A 24328-nucleotide genomic window follows, 5' to 3' on the forward strand; every position below is an offset into this window, starting at 1 on the left:
CAGCACTATGCATAGTATACTTGAGTCCAATTTGGATTTGAAATCATTCCTAGGGAGACCTACTTTTACTACCCACAGTAAAGATTTTTGAGAAAATGAGCTCGTTGCTGTGACAAACTAGGAGGAGTACTAGCCCTAGCTGCCTCCGTACTAATTTTATTCCTAATCCCCTTTCTTCACAAGTCCAAACAACGCACAATAACCTTCCGGCCCCTCTCCCAACTACTATTCTGAACCCTAGTTGCTAACCTCTTCATTCTCACATGAATTTGTAGCCAACCAGTAGAGCATCCCTTCATCATCACTGGCCAACTGGCCTCCCTCACCTACTTCCTCATCCTTCTAGCCCTCTTCCCCCTAACTGGAGCCCTAGAAAACAAACTTCTCAATCACTAATAATTCCACTAATGTGGAATTAATAATAGATCTATGCAGATTGATATTCCCAGGAGATAAAGGGAAAGCGAAAATATTAAAAACTGATGCTCCTGGCAAATGAAAAACTAATGGACCGTATTTTCCCAAAGGGATGGGAGGTGCTTTCATTTTATTTCACTCTGATGACTATCCAAGATCTGCTGTAACAGGGAACTCTCAGGAAGCACCCTCTCCAGCTAAATGGAAATACCTTCAAAATTTCAGAGAATGTGGAAGAGAGTGTAAGTCATCACATACCAAATCTGAAGACCACTGAATGATCGCAACACTGCAGCAGAATGTAGCTCTGCTTATGATTTACCTGAAAACCAAAAGAATTCTGCAACATTTCAACCCAGAGTTTATGTATAACTATGGCAGGAACAGCAGGGATTCAAAAACTGGAACCAAAGCCACTGTCAACTAGGAACAGTGTTTTTTCAAAGCCAATCTGTATTGGCATCTGAGATTCAAAAAGGCTCAGTGCCACATCCTGCACTTGGGTCACAACAACCCCATGCAATGCTACAGGCCTGAGGAAGAGTGCCTGGAAAGCTGCCTGGCAGAAAAGGACCTGGGGGTGCTGGTTGACAGCCGGCTGAATATGAGCCAGCAGTATGCCCAGGTGGCCAAGAAGGCCAACGGCATCCTGGCCTGTATCAGAAATAGTGTGGCCAGCAGGAGCAGGGAGGTGATTGTTCCCCCGTACTTGGCACTGGTGAGGCCGCACCTCGAGTACCGTGTTCAGTTTTGGGCCCCTCACTACAGGAAAGACATTGAGGTGCTGGAGCATGTCCAGACAAGGGCAACGAAACCGGTGAAGGATCTGGAGCACAAGTCCTATGAGGAGCGGCTGAGGGAACGGGGGTGGTTTAGCCTGGAGAAAAGGAGGCTGAGGGGAGACCTTATTGCTCTCTACAACTACCTGAAAGGAGGTTGGGTGTCTGTCTCTTCTCCCAAGTAACAAGCAATAGGACAAGAAGAAATGGCCTCAAGTTGCACCAGGGGAGGTTTAGATTGGATATTAGGAAAAAATTCTTTACTGAGAAGGTTGTCAGGCATTGGAACAGGCTGCCCAGGGAAGTGGTTGAGTGACCAGCCCTGGAGGTGTTTAAAAGAGATATAGATATGGCACTTAGGGACATGGTTTAGTGTTGGACTTGGCAGTGTTAGGTTTCTGTTTGGACTTGATGATCTTAAGTGTCTTTTCCAACCTAAATGATTCTATGATTCTATTCTATGAAAAATATTTTACTTTCAAACTCCTTTTAACAATTTCAACAACTCCAACAGAACAGTTGAAAGATTTCACTGTTGGTGACATCCTTGAAGCCACTCAAGGTAACTCACATTATTTATAAATATTTACAAGTCAAAGTCATGCAATTACCTGTATTTTCAAAACCACACAGACTACTAGAAAATTAATTCTTAAATTATTTAGAAATCAAAGAAATCAAACCTGATTTGCATTATTTAATATTTATGTACAGAAAAAATAATTTGTAACAAACCGTGTATTTACAATTTACACTGTAGGAAGATCTTTTAAGGTCAATGAAACGTGCCCCTAATACTGGGGTGTATTTCTAGTTGGATGGTACGTAATGTTCTTTAGAACTCGTTTGTATTAGATGATCTTCAATTTGCAGGCAAAGTTATGGCCAAAGTTATCGTCTCCAACAACGTGCTTCTTGCTTTTGGTCTAAATAATAGGAAGAATAGAAGTCAGTTCAAATTAACACAGTTTAAAAAAGGTCTATCTGACTGTGCCACAATATTAGGGAGTTACTAGACAGTAAAGTGGAACAACTGCAAATTGTACTCACAGCAGCAAGGACATCAGAGCATTCACCTACACCAGTGGCAAATCAATACAAATATTAGTATCATTTCGATTATGCTCAAAAGAGCACATTAGTCTAATTTAATTTAGCTAACAGTGGTCTCTAACAAATGCGTTCCTCTGTGCAAAGTTTGGAGTCATCAAAGTCACACCTGGCTGTTACACTGACACTTGTTCTGCATGTATTTTCTTACGCTATCTCTCATATGAAATGTTTTATGTTGTGGAGGACCATGAGACACCAGTAGTTAATGTGTGTGTGAGTTTCATTCTATTTTTATAAAAATCTTGTGTGTATTTTAATTCGCTTAAGCTCACATTTAGACAAATGGTCCACAAGCTATGATTTACAGTCCCAAAGGCGACACAAAGCTGCTGACAGTAGGGAAAAGTCCAAGAATTAAAACTGTTGCCAACTGAGGGAATAACATCTGATGCAACTCACCACATCAAGTGACAGCGGAGGACTATTACTCCAGATGTAGAGTTACATGGAAAAAGCAGCCACTTGATAGCCTGGACTGCACAAGATGCCAAATTTTCAAGCTGGTTTAAAGCCCACACACTGAATGAAGACTGCTGTTAAGACTTGCAAGTGAAAAAATAACAGCCTACTATCAAAATATCTTATACTAAAATGTTTTGGGGTACATATGCAGAAAATTGTTAGCTAATTCCCCAAAATTGATCAGTGGACTTCTCATCAAACCCAGGTATGTGCCTTCCTCAGAGGAACACCTCAGAGCAAAGACCAGAAGGGGAAACTTAAAGCTGACAGTTGTAACACAACTTAGTATGCACATTTTATCTTTCACTGTAGAGAAAGGGAAAACACTGGCTGTTCACCAGCGGCCAAGCACTCTGGCACACCCCACACTCTGCCACAGTTGGCATATTCATAGCCTGCTGTGTGACACAGAAAAGGCCCTCCACTTGAGATGTACAGCAGAAGGGTCCTCCCAACACAAGCATGAACTAAATTTATAGGAGAGCAGCTTCCATAGCATGGGAGTCTGATTCCACAGAATGGTTGAGGTTGGAAGGGACCTCTGAAAGTCATCTGGTCCAAACCTCCTGCTCAAGCAGGACCACCTAGAGCCAGTTGCCCTGGATTCAGAAAAGCTGAATTGGTGATAAGAATGAGGATACCAAGAGTGTACACAAACGCTCTAATGTACTTTGCCAATACACACTCCCACCCACAGGCAGTAAGTAGGGTAGAATGGAGATGGCAGGTTCTGAACTGTGTGGACAGAGCCGTGCCACATGGAAGGGTATGTCAAATGAGCTGGATCAGGTCTCAGCTCTGTCTTGAAGAGAAATGTATGAAGGTCATCCTGAAGGGCCACCCAGCTCTTCCAGCTTATTCAGTCCAGGCTCATCCTTACACACCACAGAAACATCAGAAAACAGGGAGATTATTTTCTCCTGGCATTTACCAGAAAAGTCAGGCAGCAACAGGGTGTGAGAGGGCATAAGCATCCCCATCCGTATCTGCAGCAATGGGCACACACTACCATGCTAGACCTCTGTGCCAAAACCAGCTGGTGTCAAATGGCATTCCCACTGGCAAGAGGAATGAAGATGTAAGAGCAGGTAAATGCCTGGACTAGCCTGCCAACACAAAATCAGGGTATGGCATGGTGCCTAAGTGATGGCAGAGCCACAGCAAGATTGCGCCAAGGCAAAGGAAGTCACCAGCATGCTGAATTACTGCTACAAGAGGAGCAAGAAGCACAATGCTACAATGCTCTGGGATAAGTCTGGCCAGGAGGAATCGTGCCGGGTTGGATCCTTTTGGCACTACAGAGCCAGCCTCAACAGATGGATGAGGCTCAAGGGCAACCATGCGGGCCTGCAGCAGTCTCAGTTCTGCTTCTGCAGTGTGGAAAACGGCAGATGACGATGGTAACAAATGCCTTGCCAGTGACATCCTAAGCCGACCTTCTTGGGATTACAACTACACAAAAGTCTTTCAAAGAACGGGGGCCAAAGGAACCTTTGTGTCACTTCTCTGAGCGAGAATATTGGGAGCTTTGCCAGGCCCTGTATAAAGCTTGAAGGAGAGGTAGCAAAGGAAACTTCGGGCACAAGAACACCTCTGAAATAATTCAAATACCTGCAACTGAGTTAGAAAAAAATGGTACAATCCTTGCAAGCAGCACAAAAAAGAAACCTTTGGTAAGGGAAATGCATCCAGAAAAGACAACAAATTAGTTTAGGCAGCAAGACAAAAAATGAAGGAGCAGATTGAAACTTGATACAGCAGCTAGCTGAAACAGTGGCAGGTGAATGCCAATGTGCATAGCAGGACACAGCGCATCACACTGGCAGCATGTGCACACAGAATTTCATGAAGAAAAGAAAATTACTACCAACACCTTAATACATGAGGAGACCCCTTCTTTGCCATTTCTGAAATAATTCAAGTTCCAGGTAAGTGCACAAAAAAAATTAAAAAAAAAAAAAAAGAAAAGATGGATGTTTAAGCAAATTCTTAGCCCATGCATGTGTCCAACTAATTAAGACAGGTTTCATACTTCATCAGCATCACAGTTCCATGGAAATGAGCAAGGAGGGGTGCAGGAGGACTGGGGCATGCACCTCATTTGCAACCCTTAGCATCTCACCGGAGATGAGCTCTCCAAGCTTAAAAAGTCCTTCAGAAGAGGAGCTAAATTATTTTCAGTAAAAACAATATTACTATTAGAGTTCCCCCTCTCTTTTTTCCATCAAGAAACACAAGTATGTCATGCAGCATGGGTGCAGGATGTAAGCAACAGAAGCCATTTCATAACAAGGTAATGATTTCTGTGAACTTAAATAGGGTTAGCAACTGAACAAAGTGAAGCTATTCTAAATTCTGGTAAGATAATTCACTCAATGCAATTTGTTTGAAAGGTTAAACAGGATGCTAAGATGGACTTGGTATGCCACAAAATGAAGAAGCAAATAAAGCAAACATTTAGAGTTACTTTGTCTTTAAAACACAGTGGGGCTTTTTCACTAGCTAAAATACTGTTCCAAGTCTGGCAGCTGTGTTCCAATTTATTCCTGCAGCAACCTCTGTGCTTTACCTATGAATTACCGTAAAAGTGCACAGTAAAGCTGAGTTGCTTAACAGGCAAATGTCTGCTTTTGCTAATATGAAGAAAATCTGCCATAAAAAAAAAGTCAGAGAGATCTGCAATTATCACTTAATTGTCCTTCATGGGCCAATACTGGGAGTCTCATACTTTCCCCTTAAGGTTGCTCCCTCCTTCAGCACTTTTTCTTAACTGGCTACTTAATTAGTCTTCCTGCCTGAACTTAATTGTAAATTTGTTTTGATTAATTAGCCTCAGAGCTGACTCGGCACTAACTGAAATATAGAAGTCCTTAGTTTCTTCAGCGTATAGGCTACTGTGTCCTAGGGGAGCCCCCTCTTTGTCAGCAATAAAATTTCAAGTTCAGATTGTGTTTGAAAAAAACTTCTTCATAATTAACTTTCATTTCTTGTAATTTCCCCCTCTGTACTACAACACAAAAGTGATGATAACATAAAGAAAGGATAAAATTCAGTAAGTTCAGGCCTCTTGCTCAGTGGATTATACATCATGTTCATCAGCTGAATCCTGCAGTTTTAGATAAGATGACTTTATGCTCTTAAACACAAGTGATCATAGCACTACTAGAATCCCAAAACAAGAGTGTAGGTTACCAGTACAGACAGCTGTGTTCTCATGGCACCAACACTGGAAAGGTTTCCCTTACCAATCGGAAGGGTCACATACTGCTCCTCCAAAAGTTATTGAATTACATTGAAAACCCTTTGTACAACCTAGTCAAGCCAGTCTGCACCACCTTTGGACACTACTATAGCTCTTCATTACGTTTACACCTCTCGTATCACTCCTTTTCTCTCCCTCTTTACGGCACATTGATTCCAGAAGACACCCACATGGCATTACCATGCATCTGCCATCTTAATTCTCATTTCAGCAACTGTTACTGAAAACACAAGAAACGGCAACTTCTAGCACCATGACCACAAAAAAATGTAATAAGATAAATAAAATAATGTGTGTTAACAGCTATTATACCCATTTAATAAACTTCCTAAATAGTTGTCAATAGTACTGCAATTCTTCAGTTTTCAAATTTAAAAGTCCTTACCTATCAAGCTCCAAAGAGAAGTTGAAAATCTTACTCAGGACATTAATATGTTTTTCTATGAGCACTTTTAGATTTGCATCTCAACTGAACAGTCAGACTGAGAAAGTAAATGCTTTGCTTCTTTCTGCTCCCTGTTTCAATTATTGCCCTTCTTGTGCTACAAACAAGAAAAGACCACAGAAGAAGTGTAAAGTAAATGTGGTTTTACAACCCTTTCTGTGCGCCTTTACTTGGGCACAGGAGTTTAAATGAAGCAAACCAGAACAGGAGCTTTGTGGGTGGGCTTAAGAACACAGGGCAGCTCTGCAGGCACTCTTTTTAACGTATTTGTTCCCTAATAATCTGCAGCCAACTGTTTTGACTGATGATCAACTACTGTTTTCATCATAGAACTTGGACCACAGGAATCACTTTGGTTGTCAAATCCTAAATGAAGCTTTTCCATGCAACCTGAGAAACGTTTGGCTTCGAGGTCTCTTCTGACTACATTTGTGATCAGGCATGAAGTGACAGGATATTCTGAAGAGGAAACGTACCAGCTTGGAAAGACTAAAATATTCAGTTACCACAGCTGTCAATATCATTAAAGAGGCATGTTCCATACTCTTCAGTTAGATGTATTATCTGCAATCAATCACCACTTAAAGTAATCCTGTATTACAGGAGACATTGTGCAACAGAGTCTATACATCAGTAGAAATCTAAGAAACACTCCTTCATGCTGAAATGTCTTTTCAGCTGTTATGAAATGAGGAAATAGCTCTTTAGGTTTATTGCATTCCCCAAATGTTAATTTAAAATCATCTGCAGATAACCAATTCAGCTGTGTACTTGAAAAATAGAAGAAATTGTATATGTGCCTCAACAAGTTGTTTTATTGGTGCTGTTTATTTTTCTGTAATTACACAGCTCACATTCTCTTATTTTATGTTTACAAACTTGCACGAATATGGATGTGCACACATATCTGACAGTTTTGCAACCATGCTGCTGCTGCTTTAAACTGCAAAAAGGCTTTGTTTAGTAAAACAGGAACAGCTTTCTAACCAAATGAAACTATGAAAAGATAGATTTTCAAAAGAACCTACTAACCAGTAAAGTAATTTTTTTCAAAGGGAGCCAAAGCCTTCAAAAACCTGACTTTTTATTGTGGTGGGACATTGTCAATTAAGTTCCTTAAAATAAACCTCTAATTGTTACCACAACACCTACCATAGAACACATGTACCTGCTAACATGAAGCTGATGAAATATGTGACTCAGCTTTTGTTTCCAGTTGTCTCCATTACTGTTGACAGAAAGCAATGAATTAATATACTAAACCAGTGATATCCTCCAGGAACAGCATGTGTACTACACAGGCAACAGAAAAGGCCATGTCTCTCTCACAATGACCATCCCAACTCTGCTCCACAGCAGGCAACACTGGCTAACCAACTTTGGCCCAGCTTAGCACAAACCAGGCTCAGATCTCTACTACTACTACTATTAGAGGTGATGTTCCGTACTCTAGTGTAAGCAACAAGCTGTGCCATCCGAGCTGAATATATAAGGCATTGTAGTCCATGAAATAATTTAAAAGCTGTTTTAAAAGCTACAACAGGCAAATAACATTACAGAAACTCTAAGAATATCTATTTCATCTGCAGACCACAACATTCTCTATATGGGCTATTACTTTAGCATTTTACCAAGTCTAAATAATTTTGCTACATATCTATGTGAAACTATCACAGTAGTCGGTGGAAATTAAAACTACTCAACAGAGTAGAATCACACATATGCAGGAAGAAGAATGATAACTTCTCACATTTCAGAGAAGGCTTTTTTCTTTCTTTGCAGTATCCCATTTGGTAAAGGAAAAAATTAGACCACCAAAGGTTACCCATGACTACTAGTAGCCTGATGTACACATAAATGTAGGAAACAGGAGCCAAAGCAAGACTAGGTAGAGGTCAAATATCAGCTGCTTCTTCTGACTAACGACCAATTCTTGTTTGCCACACTGCACAACTCAGCACCCATAGGAGTCCTGGAACTCAACATTCTCCTGCACCTCCTCACACTATATTCAGGCTAATGACACAGAAGCAAGTTTTTTTACAAGTGTCAAGTTGAAGAAAAAAAATTTAAAATGCAGTCCAGTCAAACGGTGAACAACCCAGCTCAACTCAACTCTTGCTGTGCACTAATGTTTTAAAAAACAACTTTGAACAAGTGGCTGCAACTAGTACAACATGCTTGCTAAGTTCATTCTGTTAGCATGTTTCAGTGCCAAGTCCTAACGTTAACAGAAACTGATTTACATCTCCTTGCAACAGAATTCAGCTGTATTTATCTCCATCTGTAACATACTCCTCTCCTTTCAAAAACCAAACCCTACCGAACATAGATGCCAGCCAACGACAAACACCTGTGCTTGAAGCCCCATCTAGTGACAAATAGTGGAATTGTTGCTAAACTAAAGCAAAATCCTAGATAAATAACCAAGCTTGGCACAATTGATTTTGCTACTTAAACGAAAAATTTAAAAACATGTAGTCCAACTACAAAATGTCCTCTGCAGACTATACAGGACATTTCTCCCAAGAAATCAACTAGCCAGGAAGCAACAAAACCATCCAGCCTAAAAAAATTACATACTTTACCAAATCCACCCTATTCTGTTAACACTCCCAGCCACAGAATTAGGAAAACAGAAACAGGCATTCATGGCATGCTGACCTCAAACCTGCACTTGAACATCTGCTACCTTCCAGCCTGTGTCAGGAAAAGGTCTGCACACATTCCTTCTGCTTAAGAAAACATCCTGATTACGTATTTCTCATCATCTACTTATGACCCAAAAGAAAATCCACTCAATCTTGCTGCCAAGTTGCAGTACAGTGCAGTGGGGGAAGACACACTGGTGCCCAATACAACAAGGGCAATGTATCACTTCTCATTGGAGCCCACCAAACTAGAACACAGGAAAGCAGCAGGCTGCCTTGAGCTGCGTCACAACATACATCCATACTTCCCTTTAGGGCCATGAGCTCCATTGTCCATACATGTTCACTAACGCCTGAACAAAGTATCCTTCTGCTACCCAATCTACAGACAGGTAATGCAGAAGAAAATTTGCTGGGTTGTCTTCCTTCTGAACTCCCTGGCCTTTAACACAACTGAAAAGTGGTCTTGTTCTGCCTTTCAGCTGGAACTAATGAGCTGTTGGGCTCAGAGACCACCACATCCATGCCCTGACCACCGGGAGACAAGATGCTTGGGCCAGGAGCAGAGGCTTTTTAGTCTAATGCTAGCCCTGTACTGTTTTCCAAGTGGCAAACTTCCAGACCTCTGCAGGCCTAAGGAGTTGAAAGACTTACAAACTAAACATTTTAGTGGGTGGGATCCCTTCAAGCAGTGGAGACAGCATGTGTGCCCATCTGGTAGCTGGTATGGCTCCAACACAGAAGGGACAATATTTGAATCTTGCTGACCTTGAAGAGACCAAACCAAGCCCAAAATTTAGAAAAGCTGCCAATATCAAATTATTATCAGCTGTAACTAAATTACTTTTATTATTATTAACTCAAACTGCTTACAAAAGTTGAGGCTAATAAAAATATTTTTAAAAACGTCCTTCTGTGCAGTCTGAACTTTGACAGCAAACAGTTTGTATCAAGACAGAAAAACTAAATGGCAATAAGCATGTTCCTCTGTTTCATCTTCTCAGAGTTAAGCATGACCTAGCCATGAATGCAAAGATGCCAAAAAACTTCTACTATGTATTTCCACTGTCAGTCTAAATAGGCACTAATCATAGGAACTACTGCTTGAAGGAGAATGATAAAAACAATATATATTACCTCGAATTCTCCAATCTAAAGGGTCTTTCACAGAGGCCTGGTAATCTTGGTGTCCAAGCCCTTTCACAGACATATGAAGTTAGCTGGCAGCTGAAAGCTTAAGGGAAGCACTAAAGCCAATTGTCCTCCTACTTTAACGTATACTCTAGATATAGCATAAAGATGTTGTACCCAAGACTGTTTAAAAAGTCAATACTCAATCCTCAAGTCCTTAAAGTTTAGAATTCCAATTCAATTTTCTAGAACAGCAGTGACCATAGAGAGAAAGCACCCAGCAGAATCGCTGTAGTTTATCCTTTAGAAGGAACCTTGAAAAGCTTGGGTGACAAATGCTATGTATACCATCTGCTATCTAGACTTGGTTTCTGGACCATACATTATAATTAGTTTTTCCAAAGTTCCTCATTATTATCAAGGAACACTGCAACAGAAACAAAAGGAGATACTAAAGTAATACACTTGGCAATGACCTATCCCTGTTACACAAAACAAAGCTATCCACAATGTTCAGAGCTAATCAAGCCATAGCTTCCATACAAAAGATAGGACCGATAAGCTCCTACTAAGAGCTCCCATTTCACAATTCGAATTTGAGGCACTAATCATACCTCCACTAGACAAGGAAGAAATGCCTGTCATTAACATATTAGAAGAAGGCTGGAGCCCCGCACACAAGCATTCCAGCAGCCCATCTCCTAGACAACAATTACTGGAACGTGAACAGCACAGTCTTACATTAAATAGAGATTATTCTAAGCAGTTTTTACCAGGCAGACGTTAAGACTCTCAGACGTTAGCTGAAGATGTCAAAATTCTTTCAAGTGCTAAGCATCTTTAGGGAGATTAGGCATATAAATACAATTTGGAACAACAATGTGCTTTACCCACAGATTTTACACTTTTATCTTTCTGTCTTTGGACAACACAAGAACAATAACTGATGCAGAGTGAGGCCCTTCAGTATGTCCTTTCAGTTTGATAGCAAAATACTGAGATTCTTTTGGTTTTGTTCTTAACTCTTCTTACATTGATTTCAGCTGCTCTGTATTAATTTGTAATGTTGAGCTGGGCACACTCAAACACTTTCTGTATGTAAAAAGAACTTCAAAACATACAAAAACTTGAAAACTGTTTCAGCAAACTTTTCTGTAGAAACTGTCTTTTTTGAGTTGTGTGAAGACAAGAACACTTTCTTCGTTCAGAAGGTTACGTATGTTATATCCATTTCCTACAAATAAAAACAGAGAAGGTTTTCTTTAGAAGCTAATAGCAATTTTTGAAGTCCTATCTTCAGCCAAGTGTGTTTTTATTTCAAATACTTTAACAGAAGGAATATTAGCCCCTAATCTGGGATGCCACCCTTACAGGTACATCATTGCATTTCAAAGAGATAACAAGGAATACATTTAGTGTCATTATTTTAACCTAGGGTAAAAGAATAAAGTGCATCTTTGCCGAGAAGATTTTTACTGAAAAGAATGTAACAGGCTTGAGCTCTCAGCTCTCAAAACCCACAATACAACTTTAAGGTGACTGAATTTATTTTAATTTATTGCTACAGAAAATCTCAGTAAAAACTTCACATGGAATCTTATCTGCAGATCTTCACTTGGGATTTGCATACTAACGTGACCACAAATATAGAAACATCTAAAAGGCACTGAATGTTGGGAATGAGCAACGTCCTAATGTTCATATACAGCCACACTTGATGAATTACAAAGAGGTCACCTGCCACAACCATTGCATTGCCCATCCAGGCATTGAGACAGGCCATAAAGCAGCAATGAAGAATGAAAAGCAACTATAGATCCTTATGGCCATACAGAACTTTCAGCACATTGTATAATCTGCTTTCCCAAAAAGCAAACTACAAAATGGTCTCTGCAGACCCCTAAACTTTCAAGATTAAAACAAACACAAAAAAAAAAGCTTCAAAGCATTAATTGAAAAATGATTGTTCAATCAGGGCATCATGGTGAAAAGTTAATGGAAAAACAAGCGGTAGCTTGTCATTTTCTAATATAGACTCTTCACAAGAAAGCTGTACAAAAGCTCTCTACGGCTTCATGAACAGCCTGCTTTACAACTACTACAAACTCTCCTGACTACTGTCTTACCCACTGAAGGACAGCTTCGTATATGGAATTCATTCTACTTATTTCAGAAGGGCAAAATCAGAGATGTCTAAATTCTCAACAACCCACATGAAGTTACAACCTGTTGAACGAGACATTCTGCACCTTCTAAATATCAAGCACGAAGTGTAAAATATGGTGACCAGATCCACATGGATTTTCATAATTTTATGTAGAAAAACCAGCAAACAGATGGTGACCACAACAATTATACTAACTACCACTATATTAAGCTGTCTGTGAAGTTTCCCCAACATTATAGTTAGGGACAGAACCAGAATACCAAGAGAAATTCACGAACTTGGTATGTCATCAAAAACTTTGAGGCCAACTCACATAAGGAAGCAGTGTTTGTATCACCCCATTCAAAGGTTAGCTCATCAACCCCCATCCAGCGTTGGGCGACATTCCTTTCTTCATAACCCTATACTTTCTCACTCTCTACTCAAACTTAACTCCTCCCATCATTCAGCTCAGTTTTGCTTCCTAGCATGCTAATTCAGTCTCATCCATCTCCAACAAATTGGTTTTAAACACATGAACTTACCTGCTGGTACATAGAAGAAGTCTCCTGTAGTCAGATAATATGACGTCTTATGTAAGGTAACAATAATTTTGCCACGGATAACATGGAAAGCCTTAATGAAAGCCAAGGGGTTCCAAGATTAGCAATGTTTCCTTTGCAAACATTTAAGTTATCCAAGAAAACATACTCTTTGTTTTGCATACATGTTGTAACAAAGATCAAGAAACAAATAAGCTAGCAGAGCTGCAATCCCTTCTTCCCACCCTGCTGAAAAATAAAATGCACAACTTAAAAGGCGGAGGGGGGGCAATTTTATTTATTTGATACTTCTACCTTGCCTGCAAGATACGCAGTAAGCGTACATGGATGCACAGGTTTAATGGGAAGCAAAGCTGGGTAATGTGCATTCCAGGTACCCCTAGCAAGTTTCTTTGGTTATAACTGATTTCACAACTGAAATGATTCATTAATGTTTCCTGTATTTATTTGCATTATAGCTGGAAAAAACTCTGAAAAACCTGTCAACTTCGTATGCTACTTCTGACCATTCTATGATTTTCTGTTTACATAGTCTGTTTTATAAAAATAAGGAAAAAAGCATACTTACTATTGTATCCATGTAGACAAACTGGTGTCCCTTTTCTTTAAATGGTTTCAAAATCAATCTACCAGTGGCAAAATAAGATGTATTCAAATTTTTATATATTTCTATTGATTCATCTTTGAAGAAGCATGAGTTACTGCTTTCAGTGTTAACACATTCTACAAAAAAAGTCCAGGAGATTAACATTAATGCTAACACATGATTAGTCTTGTTACTTGCTCAGTAACCTACTTATTAAATCATATGCATTACATATTGTTTCACTGCAACACCCCTAAGAGCTAGACTCAATATTTAGCTGAAAAATCAGGACACTTTTTGTGTCTCCTTTCTCCACAAGAAAAATGAATATTTCAACAGCTCACCTTTTCATGCCCAATTTTTTTTCTTATCGGTCTAACACTTACTACATAATTCAGAAAGGCCCTTGGTCACACCCCCTCAACCCACCTAGAAGTACTTCCCCATTTGTTACCGGGTCCACTACAATGGTTGGCTTAGAAGTATCAGCTAGGGTGTCAACCAAATTTGCAGGTATCTCAGTTCCTGAAGAGACAAAAAAAAAAACCAAAGCAAAACCTGAAAAATAATCACTCTACATTTTAAAAACTTAATTAACAACTTTTCCACAAGTTTAGATTTCACACATTAAGTACTTAAATTTGTTTTACTAAGTGACTGAATACACTTTAATAAAAGGAAAACATCCATAGCAATTATTTGAAAATATAATTTTCATTGGAATTATTTCTGTGTGTAACAGATAAAGGGTCTCTAAATCCTAAAGAATTTTCCAGGGGAATGCCCACTATTTATCCTATGCTATTAATGACAGTATTTAGTCAGAAGTATCTGCATTTTAAGAGAAGTGCTTTTCTAGCAACAGATACTCAGAGGAAATAAAATACATGATGAAGTATGAAGAACAAATTTTTTCCTTTTACCTACTGCTGATGGGCATCGGGAGACTTAAAAGATAAAGTGTTCAAAAGAATAAGTACATGTTCAATTTGCCTCTTCTCAAGAAATACCATTACAGTAATCTCACTGTAAGTTGTAAATCAAAGAACGATTTCGATAATAAAAAAGATTTTTCCAGAGAAGGAAATAGCCCGAGTTGATGACAACCTTACGCTTTTCAAATAGAAAAGAGATGCTGGAGAATGTTCATGACAGAATAAATAACCCAAAGCTCTCTTGCAGAACTCTCTTAAGCAGACAATTTTAGCTCCACAGTGCACAGGAAATTTATTTAAATGCAGTCAGAACAAGTATGTTAAAGGCAAGCTATAGCACTTTATAGGCACTCATGGCTGCTTAAATACTCTTACGCCAAGACAGTCTGGGGTAGGAAGAAAGTAACTGTGTTTGAAATAGCTTTGTTCTAACATAACCATCTCTCTATAAAAAGAAGCAGCAACAGATGCAACTCTATAGCTATAACCACAGAATTTTTATCATATCAATAAAATTTAGGAATTTGTCCTAGAAATTCTACTCAGCTGATGGTCCTTATATGCATCACTTAAAATTCAAGGATGCTAGAAAGATTATCTCTCAGGATGAAGGTCTGTTAAAGAGGGAATCCATCACTTCCAGAAGACAGTTGAAATGCACCTAAAGCAACCAATAATTCTTGTAAGATACAGTATGAACAGTCACTACCAGCCCAGGTTTACATGAACTGCAAACGATTTGTACTAAAACATGTACTAAAACTGTACTTAGATCAAAGGTTGATCTAGACCAGGATCCTGTCTCCCATCAATGGCCAAAAGTAAGTACCCCTTCCATCCCCAGAAATGCTTTAAAAGTGTAATCGCACTTCCATGAAATACTTTCCACCTCTAACATGGAGCTCACACGCTTTATTTAGAGCTATTAACGGTTAAGTTTTCTATGAATTTATCTAGTTCTTGAGTCTACAGAAATATTTTTATCCACAGTATTCTGGGGAAGTAAGCACATAGTGAGAAGTGCCACCTTATTTCCTTTGAAAAACCCAGCTCTCACTATCTTCCTTCCACACCTTCTAGTTCTTCTGTTTAAAAACAAACAAACAAAAAACCACAACAAAACCAACCACAACTTATTTACATTCCCCTTCTCCATACCACTAGTGATTTTATAGGTCTTTCTCACACCTCTGTAGTACTCTCTTCAGGGCTGAGGAGCCTTCACCATGTAGTTGCTGCTTCTACAGAAGTCCTTCCATTTTTTTGACAAGCCTTCTCTGAACCTTCTCTAGTCCTACTACTTTCTTTTTGAGGTAAGGAATAAAATTTACATGCAATACGCTAGAAAATCAGAAATTTGTACCAACACTGGCTGTGTTCTACCTTATTGCTCTAATGATTATTTCAGCCCTGATTTGTTTTAGAACTGTGTCAGTACCATATGGCATTTTCCTTTAGCATAAGTTTGTTAGCATTTATTTTATTTGTTCTATAACTTCACACAGAAATGTTTCAGTCACAAACAAAATCTCTAGACAGTCCCTATAAAGAAAGGTTCTTTAGGATCAAAATATCTTCCACAGAGAGCACAGCAAAAATAATTTGGCTTTTGGACTTTGACTCTATCTCTCTTTTCTGAGCACTACCTACATATTTATTATCTACTGGCCACAGAGGCTCTAGCAAAGCATCCTGTTCCTGTTTGTTTAAACACAGGTTTATTGCCCACTTCTAACAATTTTATGCACTGTTCTTAAAGCTCTCTCTTCACCTACCTTGTTATGTTTTTGTATTTAACCTACAATGGCTTAAAACTATATTGACACCCTATGCTGCCTTTTCAGATGTGATACTAACAGGCATCAGTAAAATTACCATAAGTTTTTATACCTTAACTGTGCATTATGAAACTAAGCACATTAGCATCATTAATCAATGAGCTGAACAAGGACAGAAGTACAGCTTATTTTCTTCAATCCCTGCTTTAAAGGCACCACAAGACTTGTGGATATGTCCTGTATCTCTTCCTTTCTAACACTGAGAAGTTAGTTTTTACAATGAGATTATACAGCATTGTTATAGAGAAAATAAGAACAGGTTTTTCCACATCAGATCACATTAACACATTTCATTATAACATTATTTTCACCCCGAGAGAGAGAATCAAGTTTTTTACAGGAGAAAAATCTTACAGAAATAGAGTATTTGACTACAGATTTTTTTTAAGTATCAAAAGAAAAAAAAGTCTGTGTTCATACTTGTTTCATCCCTTCTCTTTTTGTGATCACCCTTCCTCCGTTCAACCTTCCTGTAAGGTTCTGCTTCTGGACACACTATTCCACTAATCACAAGTGTTCCTGAAACAAAAGAAATTTAAACAAAGTTCACTAACTCATAATAATTTTACAAGAATGCAGACTTGCACAACCAACAAGCATTTCAGCTGAGAATATATTTCCTTGATGCTGAATTTTTCAGATAGCTTCAGAAAGCCAGAACAAACCAAAAAGCTTTTCAACATCAAGTATTTTGGTGTGCAAGGCAACCTGAGACTTTTTAAAAAGAATTTGACCATATTTCAGTCAAAGAACATTTCAGAAAGGCTTGACATGACAGTCAATTTTTAAGACAAAATATCAATTTTAGGGACAAAAGAAATACTATTTTCAAGCAGACTAATTAGAAAAGGACCAAATTATGCTGAATTGTCAGAAAAAAGTCCCTGAGAACAAGATATAGTCTATCACTTAGGGAATTTAACACTGAGACTGGATAAAATAATATAGTATCTGCTCTGGAGAACAATCTCCAGACAAAGAGAAATGCTCCAATGAATGATCCAGTAGATTGTCTCTTTTTCTGATATCATACAGAATCTTTGATGTAATAAACCTACTAGTACAGAGAAACCATTTTGTTCTTCCCTCAACAGTTAAGGCAAGGGTACTTAACATGCTCTGCTGATACTATTCCTCACTGACACAGGAGTATCAGGACAGAAAAAGACTCCACGGAAAGATGACTAAACAGCTGGAGACCATAAATAATCTACTTTTTAAAAAAAATTACTAAATAGTAAGCATCTCAAAGCTTTCATGGCACAAGACAAACCCACAGATTTCTCTTTACTGCCCTATCAGGAGAAAGCAAATAGGTATTTTGGAACTAATACCTGAAGGCCTCATCGTATAGTTTACACGCTCGCCTCGCCAATATTCCAGAGGTCTTAGACGTATCCTTTTTGTCCGACGAACATTAGGTGTGTTGGAAGGCATTACTGATTTAAAGGATGAAACCATTCACATTAAGTATCAAAGGAAAATTCAGAAATGGCAAACGTTAAAAATGCTTTCCTGTTGTTCTGTATCAGGGGATCAGCAGTTCCCAGATGATATTTATATCACATTGCTATCATGACAGGAAAAAGGAATCAAGTATGGCCAAAAGCTTTCTTTTGCATACATCAGTATTTCACTCTCCTTTTTCTTAAACAGTCACCATGCTGACTTTACATTAGATTTCATTCTATATATCTTAGTGAATCACTGAGATATGGAAATTAGGGACTCAAGCACAAGGAGCAGCAAACATGCTACAAGTGTGAAGACTAAGCTCTCAACAAAGACTAAGAACCCTGTCTAAATCTGAGAGATTTCATTAGCAACAGTGAAAAGGCACTGCCTTGGTTATGGCAAGAGAAAAATAACAGAGACTGCATAAGCAGCCCCTTCTCTTGCACATTCTTAAGTCCTATCTCCAAGCTCAAGAAGAGCAGCACTTTTGCCAGCAGAAACCCCACACATTTCCAAAACTTCTCAGATATTTATCTTCAGACTTACCTATTACATAGTCTCAACTTTCAATTTTTCTAAGCTGCCATATATGAATATAATAAGATTCGATGGTTTACTGTTTGTAAGAAAGAATAAAAGCCCCTTAAGACTTGAGAGCAAATTAGTCAAGAACATTTAAATGCCAAAAATAAAAATGGTAAATAAGAAAAAACTTGCTGAAATAGTTTTCGAAGGTAGACACCTATAGTGTTGTGCATAAACTAATAATCAAGGGAATAAAGAACAATAAAAACAGACTAGTATAGGACTACAATCGGCTGTGTGCCCATTGTTCCATCCTATCCAGACTCAGACTACCACAGAAGGCAGGTTATTTGCACCCTCAGTTGCACTGTGCAAAACTAATTCAAATTCTTACTGTTTTCACTGAACTGTAAGCAGTGTCTTGACTCAACAGTAAATGAAAAATGGAAATGTGACAGTTAAAAATATTATTGTTGGATATAGTAATAAAAAAAAGAAACACTAGAAGTTTTTAAAAGTACCTTCAAAATTAGAGCATGGTTGTAATACCTGAAGAACTAACAAGCCTTATCTGTAAATACTTATTAACATATGAACCCATTTCCAGGTGTTTTCCTGCATCTCCTTCAGCAAAGTTTACATCAAGTTGGAAATACATTTGCATTTGTGCACTTTACATTAATATATTTTAAAATAATCTTACCTATTTTATGCCTTGCTATGCTGTCTGACAACAGATTTTTTACTTGGTAATTCAAGTCTTCAGAATTACCTGAAAATACATTCAAAAAACAACCACTATAGGCATTTACTATTTGTGACTTTTATTCAATATATCCACTAGAAGCAATCAAAGGTAATACAAGCAGAAGTCCCAATATTACTGTTCCCACTAACATTTCTTCCTTTAAACATATATGAAACCCAATGTAGAAAAACAGTATATGTAGTTAGTTTTTAAACAGTGTAAGCTTGAAAATTTCAGGAAAGCTATACATTCAAGTAAACATAACTATACATATAATTTTATTGATCAAAGTGCAAGGTCATTCAGCTTTATACCACCCAAGCTCAACTTTAGAACAAACTTCTTACCAGAACACCCACAAAACTTAGGTCTCTGAAGAAAGCATTGCATGAACTAATAACATTCACAACTGGCTCTAAAACACTAACGAAAAGACCATCTATCCCCAGGGCTCATATTCATTATGACAATATGTGCAACTTGTGTAGGGAAACTTGAAACCAAAATATTTTTAGGCAAACAGGCCACAATTCCATAAGGCTGCACAATTTGGTCTAGGGTGGCCTGAAGTGATCGTATATAGTACCATCACATGGCAACACATCAGACTGGTACAAACCGAGGCTAAAAAATTTGTTCAAAGTATTTTGGAAGGGTAACTTTATCCTGGTAGGCTTGATGCCAAACGATATAGTGCTTGTCCTTCCAAAGCTAACACAATGTACAGCTGGCATAGTGTATCACCTACTTGGGCAGAAAAGTGACTACAGCCAATATAATCTGCATTTCTTATTCTGGACAAGCAGAATACAACAGAAATTACTGTACCATCAATTACAGCTTATAAGAAGCTTATACATAAAATGCAAGAAAACAGCAACTTTAAACATTACCTGAAGATGTAGTATCCTGTTCCCAAGACTTAATTCTGGAAGCAGATTTATCACCATGTTCTAGAGCAGGCCCACTTCAAAGGAAAAAAAAATACACCTGCTTGAATACGTTAAATGTCAAAGGAACATTACAACACCACCAAGAATAGTAAATTTAAGGTGTTTTTCAGATCATGTGGGGTGGGGTTTTTTCCTTCTAAACATCTGTCTGTACCAATTAGACACTGAAGCAAATAACTGCTAGTTAGGAACCATAGGTCTGAAATTCATCAATTGCTCCTCTACTTGGTCATCAGGCAGACAAACTAGTGTTCACACCTTCTCTCTAAACAGGTTTGCTAAAAAATCTTGTGACTTCTTTTTCTTTTTTCTCCCTTCCAGAAGAAAGAGACCTTCTCCTCTCCTTTGTAGCATTACCTTTCAAACAATTTTCCATAGACCATGATTATAGAAGTACTTTAAAGAAATGTTTTGCATACTGTAAGGAAAGGACAGTAAAATAGTTTGTAATTGTAATTTATAATACGTATTCTGTCATAAAATGACATTAATTAACATGTATGTAACTCTACCAGAGATTCTCTAGCAATCAAATCACTTATAACAAGACTTCTCGTACAGCCTTAGCATTAGTACCCCTAACCTTTCCTCCTTCACCCATCTGTCGCTGTGCTTCACTGCTTTTACTGTGCCAATGAAGTTCAGCTGTGATCCACCTGAACTCCAAAAGATGCATTTCAGTGCTGGATTAGCAAACCTACACTATAAATTTGTCCAATTAATTCAGCAGTAGGCTCATTATAAAACTTTTCAGTAGAATTACGACATAACAATTTAATCAATTCACAGACTGCCACTCCTGTGTGCTTTGTTATTAAGTTCCCATCCCATGAAGAAGATGTGTGCATATCTATTGTGCACAAACAAAAGTTTGGATTGTAGATACAGTTCTATACCCTATTTAACAGCAACTTTATTAGTACAGTTGTTCCTAGTTCTAGTAGCACTGGTATTTCTGTTCAAAAATCACACACTACTGTGGAAGGAAGCCTCAAAGGAAAAAAATCCCCAAAGGCAAGAAACTTACTATGACCCCTTATTCATGACAGGAAGAAGAATTTTATTAGTTTATTAACTGTATTATGTGTTAGCATGGTATTTAAACACCTCAGGCATGAATTGCGATCCCTTTTCTATTAGGTTCTTTGCTAGTAGAAGACAGAACACAGTAGTAGTACCAAAGAGCTGTTCTGTCTCAGTGGAGCACAAGTGGGATTAAATGCAAGTTTTACAGACAACTCAGGAAATTACCTTTCACAACTTGTAGCCTTCTCAGCTGCAACGTATTCTCTAGAAAAGAAAAAATTACCATCACATTTATTGTTGTCAATTTTACTTACTGAAAGGAACCTGTAGGTCAATAATTTTATGTACCGAACAGAACCATAAAAAAAAGACATTTTTAAAAAAAATTTTAAAAAGCAATGCAAGGAACAGCGATTAAAAACTCAATTAGACTGGTTAAAGAAACTTCCTCTTTTGATTACCAATCATTAGTAAAGTTACTTCCACAAAAATAAATATAGCTTAAGAATTAAACACTGTATTTTCTCAATTTATAAACAAAGCAACAAACCTGACAGTGAAGTTATTCTATGGGTGGTGGGGTTGTGTGCTCATATGTGACTTTTTTTTTTCTTCTTTTTTTTTGTTTTTAAACTGGATCTGCTACACAAGTCTCAAAAGAAGACTTTAAAAATTCCAGCGCAAGTTTCCTTATGTACAACCAGACACTAGACTTGGCATGCACCTTTGAGAACAGGATGTTGATTACACCACTTGGTTTCTCTATTAGCTATTCAACGAGTCTGAAACTGTCACATAGTTCAATTAGGCCATTACTGCTTAAAAGTTAACAAGATGTGTTTAATTATCTACCAAGTTACACCACACTTGTAAGGAATAACATACAAACCTTACCGTAGTCCATGTTGCATGTTACGTTTTCTTTTGTTACTCTTTATTTTCACATCTGATAACTTCTGTTTTTTTCTTGCTGTGTCCTGTACAGAAAAGCTGTCAGAATCCATTTGAGACTCAGTGTCCTCAGGGTTTGAGCAAACACCTTTACCGGCTCTGTAATGCATCTTTTCGGGCATCTTCCCTGAAGACTTAGCTGACAATTGTTTCTTTTCAGCATTCTTCACACTGTCTATGAGATGCTGTAGTGCTTTTACAGGAGTTTTGTTATTTGCATCATAAAGTGACTCCAATGTGTGCAATCCTTTTTCAGGCGTTTCAAACTTAGCCAACTCGTGAATCACAGAAGTCTGTAATTTCTGATGCAGGGGCGAGGTAAACACTTCATTCAATTTTACGGGCTCTCGTTCAAGCTCTTCTTCATCAGGTTCACTGTCAGAACTCCCTTCTCTTTGTAACTGAGGCTTTTTATTACTACTTTTCTTGCCAGATTTTTTAAGCTTCTTCCTCGGACTTTCTGCCAGTCTCTTAGACACTTCTGGAAGCTTCTGCTTAGCAGTTTGTTTCTTGTGAACTAATCGCTGAGAAGCTTTTGAAGCCGACTGTACATACTTGGAAGACTTGAGATTCTTTTTTGGAGACAGAGTCTGCTCTTGCTGATGCCCAGCTGAAGGCATAGGCAAATCATCACTTGGCATCACCCTTGTTTTATGTTGTTCTGCATCAGATGCTTCTGTTTCCAATCTAGACCATGACAACACCATTTCTTTGCCTTCTGGTTTCCCGGACGTGTCCTTTTTCTGGTTTGAAGAGCCTTGCCTAAGTGCATGCTTTTTAGTCTTTCCTATCAATACACAAAACACTTAGACATTAATATCTTTTCTCATTAAACCTGAAGATATATGTTGACATCTGAACATATAAAAATAAATCAAGGAATCAAGGGGAAAAAAAAAAAAAGTATCACAAAACCAGATTTTTCCCTGATGGTTAAAAGAAGGCTTTCTCTATCTATAGTATACGAAAAAATTCAAAACAGAATTTTTGGTGTACTTCCAGTATTTCCTAGCAGAAAAAAAAAAGGGCAGAAATGTTACATTCAATCTGCTTTCCAGTTTTCAGTGCTACCTGCTACAAAACTCTTCTCAAATAATTCCTAAAAACTGATTCCCTCCAGTTCAAAGCACATACCTTAACCTCCTTTCTACAGAGAGGGGCAAAAGCTTGTGGGTACCTACCTTCTTTGTCTGCTCATAAGAAAAGGCAACACTGCTAACTTAATTTTTAATGTCCTAACAGGAAGGGCTGGGGGGGGGGGGGGGGAAGTGAAGACACTGTCCCACACTGACTTGTATACACCCAAACCTAACTGTGCAACTGAAACATCAATTAGGAATCCATTAATGTCTCTCATCTACATTATCCATATTTCCCAATAAACCACCACAAAAAAAATCAGTAATATGACCTGGAAGGAGAAGTCTGAAGACCTATTAAATAACTTACCCATATGAGTACTCTTTTGCCTTTGAGACTTAAGGACCTTTCCTTCACTGTTAGAGACTGGATCTGTTCCTGATGTTCCTTTGAAGTCATGTACTCTGACATCCAAATCATCCATTTTCTGTGTAGTAAGTGCTTCAAGCTGTATTTTTCTGTTCTTGCCTTTCTTACTCTCTGTCTTCTCCTTTTCAGATGACTGAGATTTAGAAACAGGAATTGCAAAGCTATCTTTTTTTGATTGTTTGTTCTTATGGGGTATTGAAAAAGAATTAAAAGGTACACCATCTGATTCATCAATTAAAAATTCACATTCATTTTCTATTTCTATATCTTGATCTTTCACAGGAAGAGGTAACGGCGGTGACATTGAGGCTGAACACCTAAAGAAAGGAGGGACAAAGTATTCACATCATTTGGGGGGGGGAAATTGACTTTCAATCTTGCAAATCTAGTGGTGACTCCAGAATACCTAAACACGCCACAGGACATTCCTCAGAACAATTATTACAAAGTTCATAATTCATTGCCCTTTAGCTTCCAAAAATAGCACAAGGCCTGCTTCTCCTTGCTTTGGCCTCATATTCATACCTCATTATTTCTCAGATGCTGGATAGTCATCTTCCTGGTTAAATACCAGTCAGCTCCATATTAGCTCTGAAAAAGACTGCTTGATCACTGCTAACTTCAGAATCACATAAGGTTTTCCTAAATCTTCCAACCTACCTATCAAAACATGTCAGCCTCAATGTGAAACACTACTCAACAGCTACATACTATTTTACTGGCAGACAAAAGCAACAGCACTGTTAAATCCTAACAGCACAAAACTTTGAAACAACTATTCGACGCCCATCTCAAGTGGCATTTTTCAGTAATGTTGGACTATCCCAAAATAT

The 24328-nt window shown here is 38.2% G+C and overlaps 1 protein-coding gene across 2 annotated transcripts in view; it reads right to left on the minus strand.

The window, feature by feature from the left end:
• Window positions 1-1880: 1880 nt before the first annotated feature.
• Window positions 1881-24328, minus strand: part of CENPC (centromere protein C) — a 32543-nt gene continuing 10095 nt past the window's right edge. For both annotated transcript variants that reach the window (XM_069782282.1, XM_069782275.1), the window contains 12 exons: window positions 23436-23812; window positions 21930-22773; window positions 21261-21299; window positions 19950-20023; window positions 19012-19080; window positions 17663-17767; window positions 16749-16847; window positions 13985-14080; window positions 13538-13692; window positions 12952-13042; window positions 11382-11494; window positions 1881-2122 (listed from right to left, as the gene is read on the minus strand). In XM_069782282.1, coding sequence (XP_069638383.1) covers window positions 11400-11494; window positions 12952-13042; window positions 13538-13692; window positions 13985-14080; window positions 16749-16847; window positions 17663-17767; window positions 19012-19080; window positions 19950-20023; window positions 21261-21299; window positions 21930-22773; window positions 23436-23812 — 2044 coding nt within the window. In that variant the 3' untranslated portion in view covers window positions 1881-2122; window positions 11382-11399. The remainder of the gene's footprint in view (window positions 2123-11381; window positions 11495-12951; window positions 13043-13537; window positions 13693-13984; window positions 14081-16748; window positions 16848-17662; window positions 17768-19011; window positions 19081-19949; window positions 20024-21260; window positions 21300-21929; window positions 22774-23435; window positions 23813-24328) is intronic.

The sequence above is a fragment of the Haliaeetus albicilla genome, chromosome 1 (genome assembly GCF_947461875.1).
Source record: "Haliaeetus albicilla chromosome 1, bHalAlb1.1, whole genome shotgun sequence".
NCBI classification, from domain to species: domain Eukaryota; kingdom Metazoa; phylum Chordata; class Aves; order Accipitriformes; family Accipitridae; genus Haliaeetus; species Haliaeetus albicilla.